Genomic DNA, 7,129 nt, shown 5'->3' on the forward strand with positions numbered 1-7,129 from the left:
GCACGAAGCGGAAAAGATTATGAAGATAAATTAAATAAAAAGCGCGGGTCGATTTTAAAATCGTTCTTGGTTCAGTCGTCTCTTGGTTGATTTCGTCCATTATTTGTTTGATTTGTTTTGATCTTTGTATGCTTTGTTCTAGTATGAGAGTGTGGTGTGTTTGGTTTTCCGAACCTATCTGCTCTATTTTGCTTCTGATTTGTGCCCCTCGATATTTATATTCTTGTATTTTCGAAAGTTCCGTTTCTTATGAGTCTATTTGTTCTTTGTTTAGTTTCTATGTGGGCCCTAACGCTATTAATGCTACAAGCATATTGAATAGATACCCGCTTAATGTCTTGTTTTAAATTTTCCCAATGTTGGATTTTGTTAAATTTTGATGAAGACTGCGTGTAAAATTGCATTATGTCTTTTATAGTTTTGATGTAGCGCTCGTCTAGTAATAGTGTATTATTGATTTTCCAGTATGTGTTATGTTTTGGTTTGTTTTGTGTTTGTTCATTTTTTAAAGTTGTCAGAACTGCTGTACGGTCGCTAAACTGTAGTGTTGAGAATAGGTGTTCTACTGTGTTGATTTTCATGTTCACTGGGGCGTAGATTCTGTCTAGACGGAATCTATTTCCACATTTGTTATTTCCGTGGGTGGTTTGTATGGTGTATGGATATTGCGCTATGAATGTGTCAACTAAATTGAAATATGTTTTAATGTTGTTGACTTAGTCGGCGTGTGGTTTGTCTGCGGTTAAGCGGTTTCGGATTATGTCTTTTGGTCCTACAATGTCTAAACTGTCTTCCACGAAATTGAAGTCCCCGGTTGGTTGTATCTGTTAGTAATTGTTCCAGGTTTTCACAAAATTTACTGTTTTTGGGGTCTATGTGGTCCGTGTACATTGACTATGCTTAGTTTTCACCCTAGTCTGGAAGAAACACTAACAGTCTAGCGCTTCGCACTTTTTAAATGATAAAAAAAGTAGTTACTCTATAAAACAAGGCGGTCAATGAGGTAGATGAAGTAGAGTTCACCTGATTCTGTGACCTCGGTGTGTTCATTAGTATATCCTGCCTCCTTTATTTCCGTAAGTTGAGTCATGGACCCATCAGAGGTGTTAGCAGTTGTGTGCTCTACAGTCCGACCACGCCTTCAAAAATATTCGGTGTGGGGGGGGGGGGGGGGCACTAATTGGCATCTTACGTAATCGAAAATTTTTTTTTCTATTTCCAGATCTGTTCGTACATTTTGTGTCAACGAGCGTTATGCTTGAAGTGTTCTATATGGGCTAAGCAAAGTGGCTTTTCCATAAAAGTGGCCGAGGTTTGCCTTTCCGTAAATGTGGCCCAATGTTTGCCTTTCCGTTAAAGTGACCCAACGTTTGCTTTTCCATAAAAGTTTGGACCAGTAAAGATATTTTCGAAAGCTTTAAATGACAACAATATGATAACAATATTAGAATTAAATCAACTTTTTCGTGTTATTAAAAATGTATAAAATTTCACAAAACTCTTATAATAAGATCAAAGAGCTCAAAATTCCTAAAAAAACATATTTATATATATATATATAAAAAAACTTAACACAAATTAATCTTTTATATAATATATCACATAAAAAATTCTGTAAGCTATATACATGCCATATATACATACTGAACCAAAACGAATGTAATTTATCTAATCATATACAAGTTGCAAATATAAATAACATTTAGGTTGTCTGTCTGACGTGGCACCAGTGTCTGTCTTCTCGGTAGAGTCTGCCTGGAACCGCTTGCGGAAGAAGACTTTCTGCATGGCGCGATCATAGGGTTCTAAAGACCGTAGCGGCTGGGGTAGGAACATCCAGTCTTGGAGCTTTCTGTGCAGGCTCTGGGGACGTTTAGCCTGCAGGCATTTGATGACGCCGATGATGATGAAGAGAAGGCAGACGGGCCCGAGGACGCCGAGGAGGACGTACCAGCCCGGGATGGAGAGAGCGAAGACTAGGGCGGGGAAGAGGAAGAACATGAGGAGGATGTAGACGATGGCGAACCAGCGGTACTCGGCCGTGCAGTTGCCTAGAAATTTGGCAAGCGGGATGGGGAAGCGGAGGTAGGGGATGGGGTAGAACAGGAGGATGCCGGTGATGTTGAAGAAGAGGTGGCAGAAGGCTGCTTGTAACGCGTTTCTGAGGCCGTCCGTGTTGGCTAAGGCTGAGAGAATCGCCGTGGTCGTGGTGCCGATGTTTGACCCTAGGGTCAAAGGGTACATCCGGTCGAGTTCGATGACCCCGATGCCGACGAGCGGGGTGAGGGTGGAGGTGAAGATGGAGGAGCTCTGGACGATGATGGTCAACCCGGCGCCGATGATGATGGCGAGGTATCCCAGCGGTCCGGGTAAGTCCGCGTTGATGAATTTTTTGATGATGAGAGCGATGGGGCCTTGGAGAAGGGAGTGCAGCAGTTTGACAATGGCGACCAGACACAGGCAGAGAATTGTAAGGGAGATAACCAGCATAATTGCTCCAATGGCTTTGTCGTTTAATGTGGAGTACATTCCCTTGAATAAAAACTCCCCTAAAGATTAAAATAAAAGTAATCATAAATTACAAGCAACAGAATTGCGTTCAAGTGTTTAATTATAGTTAACTGTGTCAAATAAATTTAATTATATAATTTTTATTCATACAAATAAAACCGGGATTTTCATGAAATTTAGAAAATTATAAATATTTATAAAAATATTAAATTGTTGTTTAAAACTTTGTTTTTATTACCTAACCACGGTGCTAAAGTAATTTTTTAATGTTAATTTCATATAGATAAATACCCAACATTACGATAACCCTAGCAAACTGCGGTTCTAATGTTATCCTTAAATGTTCATTTCATAAATATATAATTACTTAACCTCTAGCACGACATTAGCACAAACTCAAATTTGAAAATATTAAAAGCCAGTTAAATTTGCCATGAAATTCATTTCAGGATTATACTGCGGTTTTTTAAATTCTTTTACATTGAACTTATGGAAAGATGAATAAGGGGGCGGAGGGGATTAAATCATACAGTCAGTTGGGAAATCATATCATATTGATTTCAACTGACCGAATCCTACAAAATATCCAGAACATTAACAACATGTCCAGTTTGTTCGATTTGAAACTTTCAAAGTAACAGTGGTTGTTTCAGACTTTTTTTCCCCTTTTTCTCTGGGAGGAGGTGGGGGGGGGGGGGAGAGGGCAGTGGTAAAAGTGCATAAAATGTATTTAGTTTGGGAGTGGGGGGGGGGGGGGGAAATCTGCAATGTGGGTTTACTCATTCACATATGCTCAGTGTTTCTTTCATCCATTATTTTTTCTGGGGGTGGGGAAGGGTTGACAGGTATATATTCAGAATATTCTCCATTAAAAACAAAATTCTATTTCGTCCGAGGGGCTGGGGCTAAGTGGGGGTTTTTGGACTAATCCACCTACTTCACGCTGAAACTAACTCCGCCCATGCCTCGCTGAGCCTTGCCACCTCCCTCATGCGACACTAAGGCTGGCGGGCAGTGCTCTCTCTAGGGGGGAAAAGGTGGCCTGCAACGTGTATTTTGTGTGCGCAGCGTTCTCAAAGTCTTACAATACAACATGACTGCTCGTTCAAAAACTACTGCGTGGCTGATTTCTAAAATACTACTGCGTGGCTGATTTAAAAAATCTACTGCGTGGTTGATCAAAAAATCTACCGCGTGGTTGATTAAAAAGAACTACTGAGTAGCTGATCTTAAAAAAAAACTACTGCGTGGCTGATTTTAAATAAACCGGGAGTGATCTCCCCTAAACTTTCTCGAATATTCTTATATAAAATAACAGGGGATGGAAACTCGGGCTATAGACATGATTTTAATCCATTTTAAATACTTAAAGTTTTAAAAATAGAATAAAATCTCGTAGACAAATTAATTGCACACCAAGTGAACGCAAATAAAAAAAGCGCATAATAGTGCGCATTATTATTAGTACTTTTAAAATTTACATTAGTTTTTTGAGAAATCGGAAGTAGCGTAAATTACTACTTCCAGTCAACGGAAATTACTCAAAATTTAACAGAAGGTAGAAATTTAGATCTTTTACTTACATGTGAAATTTCATTTATCTATCTGAAATAGTACTCAAGTTATAGGCTTTTAAAAAATTCAAAGTAGGAAAAGTACCACTTCCGGTTATCGGAAATCGCTCAAAAGTTGATACGGATCTACGATTTTGATAAAATACTTATATATGAAATTTCATCAACCTAGCTGTAACGGTACTCAAGTTATCGTGTTTACACACGGACAGACACACACACAGACACACACACACACACAGACATACGGACAAGATTGCAAAATTATGTTTTTCCGTATCAGTGAGGTGTAAAACGTCGAGATTTGTAAAAATCTCGATTTTTTTTTTGCACGATTACAATACTTTCTCTATACTACGTATATACGAGAAAGTAAAAACTACTGCGTGGCTGATTTTAAAAATCTACTGCGTGGCTGATTAAAAAAAAAATACTGCGCGGCCGTGTAACCGTGCATCATTAAGACACCATAGCAGTCGGGCTCTGCTCTCAGTACTCACATTCCTTGAAGCACGTCATCTTCTCCACGTCCCTCGTGTACAGCGTGCACGAGAAGTCCTCACCCACAAGCTCGTCCATGACGCTGACGTTGCTCACGGCGCAGCTGGAGAGGGAGAAGTTGTGGGAGCTGGAGCTGAAACAGCTGCTGACGCCGGAGCAGTCCAGGGTCTGGTTGTGGTCTGGTGGATATGGTGGAGTGGATTGGTGGATATAGGGACGTGGATACGGACAGTCAATATGGTGGAGTGGATAGGTCTAGGAATATATAGGCGGGTGGGTTTGGATAAGTGGATATGGATGTGTGGAAAGGTCTGAGATGATATGGATATGGATGTGTGGATAGGTCTGATATGATATGGGTGGGTGGATATGGTGGAGTGGATAGGTGGATGTAGCTACGTGGATATGGACTGGCAATATGATGGATTGGATAGGTCTAGGAATATATAGGCGGGTGGGTATGGATGACTTGATATGTGGATGTAGATACGTAAATATGGAAAGTAAATATAGAAGAGTGAATGGGTTGGTGAATAAATAGGTGGGTGGGTATGGATGTGTGGATAGGTGGATATAGAGACGTGTATATGGACAGTCAATATGGATGAGTGGATAGGCCTGAGATGTTATGAGTTTGTGGGTATGGATAACTAGATGGAAATAAATGAATATGGACCTTGACCCCGATGGTAACCTACCCTTAACCTAACTCAGATAACCTTGACCCCGAGTCTTACTGATCTTTATCCTACCTTGAAGGACCTTGAACCCGAGGCTAACCTATCTTTAACCTACCTCAAACGGCCTTGAACACAAGGGTTACTCACCCTACTTCAGATGACCTTGACATAGTGCTGACCACACTATCTCTTCAGATGCTGAGGTTTCAGAAGCAGATAAACTCTACTTCATCTGTCCCATGTATCTTTGTCTCGAACATGATGATAATGATGATAATGATGGTGGTGGTGGTGGTAATGATAAGGATAATGGTGGTAATGCTGATGATTATAATGATGATAATGATGATGATGATGATGATGATGATGATGATGATGATGATGATGATGATGATGATGATGATGATGATGAAGATGATGATGATGATGATGATGATGATGATGATGATGATGATGATTATGATGATGATGATGATGATGATGAGCCACTAACATTATTTTTTTTAATATTTTGGTATTTAATAAGGATTAGGTAAATACATTTGACTTTGATTTGAAATAAATAGCACTAAATATGAACTTATTATTTCATATAAAAAATTCATAAAAAACGTTTTAATAACAAGCTTTTATGTAATGATGCACTAAAAAGTAGAAAATAAATTATAGACTACTATTTAAATAACTATAAAGAAAAGCGTGGGTCACTTTAGTATCTATTGGATACCTTTACTAATGTTAAGGAAGACACCCACGCTTTTCTTTATAGTTATTTAAATAGTAGACTATAATTTATTTTCTACTTTTTAGTGCATCATTACATAAAAGCTTGTTATTAAAACGTTTTTTATGAATTTTTTTTTCAGTACTTTACATGTTTTATTTACAATAGAGTTACATGACTAAAAACCATTGCGCGCCTACTGAACATCACGTTCAGTAGGCGCGCAATGGTTTTTGAACGCAGCCATTACGTGATGGCGCAGCTATTCAAGGTGATGACGCGTGTGTTGTGGTTGGCTAGACATGCCTACTAATTCGGTCCAAATTTTAATTAATTCATAAAAAATTAATTAGGCATCCAATTAAGTCAAATTTAGTTTCAGATTGCATTGTCTTCATGTCTTGACCCACGTGCCAACTGTGAATCGTGTCGGTCAAGTAGAACTGTCCGAATTTTCACTCCTGCGTTTCCGTCTAGACAGACAGACCGACGAGGAAGTGAGTTAAATAAAAGCTTGTAAAAACAAACAAATGTTTCGCACAAAAACTTTATTAGCTAGAACTGCTATGATACAATTAGAAATCACATAATATCACCATAGGACTATCCCAATCCACTTAAGAAGCCAATAACGTTTTGTTTCTTTCTTTACGGACACCACTGGTTCAGTAGTTATCTTTCATAGCCAGGCAGGCCTCAGCACGGCAAACTCCGACTAACAGGCTTGGATATCGGTTTGATTACCGTATCTGTCGCTTCTGTCTTTCGGTTCTCACAAGGCTTATCTTTCACCCCACGCGAACCCAGAGTCCAGTACCTTATAGCTCAACCGTAGGAAACTAATAACTGACATACTTCGTCACTCAGGTAAAATTATTGCATACTGACAGGTAGAGGAATGCATTCTGAATAAAATAACATTCCCCATGTAACGACATTTGAAAAAGGCGGCCCTTGGGCAGTGGCAAGCATGGAATAGTCGCCATGGTGCTGCTTACAGCGGCTGTGGGGCTGGGCCTAGTGCCAGGGCGGCTGTCAGCTGTCCATTTACTTTCTACCTCACCTATTCTCACTGTTCTCTGATGAGTTTTTTTAATCCTATTAAAGTTGTTTTTACAGTATTTTTTTATGAGTTTTGC

The 7,129-nt window shown here is 39.3% G+C and overlaps 1 protein-coding gene across 1 annotated transcript; it reads right to left on the reverse strand.

Annotated features, from left to right (window-relative positions):
- Window positions 1–1,668: 1,668 nt before the first annotated feature.
- Window positions 1,669–2,541, reverse strand: LOC131949613 (sodium-dependent phosphate transport protein 2B-like). Its single transcript, XM_059311459.1, has one exon. The coding sequence runs from the start codon at window positions 2,527–2,529 to the stop codon at window positions 1,669–1,671; it is 861 nt and encodes a 286-aa protein (XP_059167442.1). The 5' UTR covers window positions 2,530–2,541.
- Between the last annotated feature and the right edge of the window lie 4,588 nt (window positions 2,542–7,129).

Source organism: Physella acuta, unplaced genomic scaffold (genome assembly GCF_028476545.2).
Source record: "Physella acuta isolate Inbredline_101_S28 unplaced genomic scaffold, ASM2847654v3 ptg000705l, whole genome shotgun sequence".
In the NCBI taxonomy this organism is placed as follows: Eukaryota; Metazoa; Mollusca; class Gastropoda; family Physidae; genus Physella; species Physella acuta.

Excerpts from the sequence above, each read along its gene's own strand:
- LOC131949613 (XM_059311459.1), bottom strand. The coding sequence starts at position 2,529 with ATGTACTCCACATTAAACGACAAAGCCATTGGAGCAATTATGCTGGTT.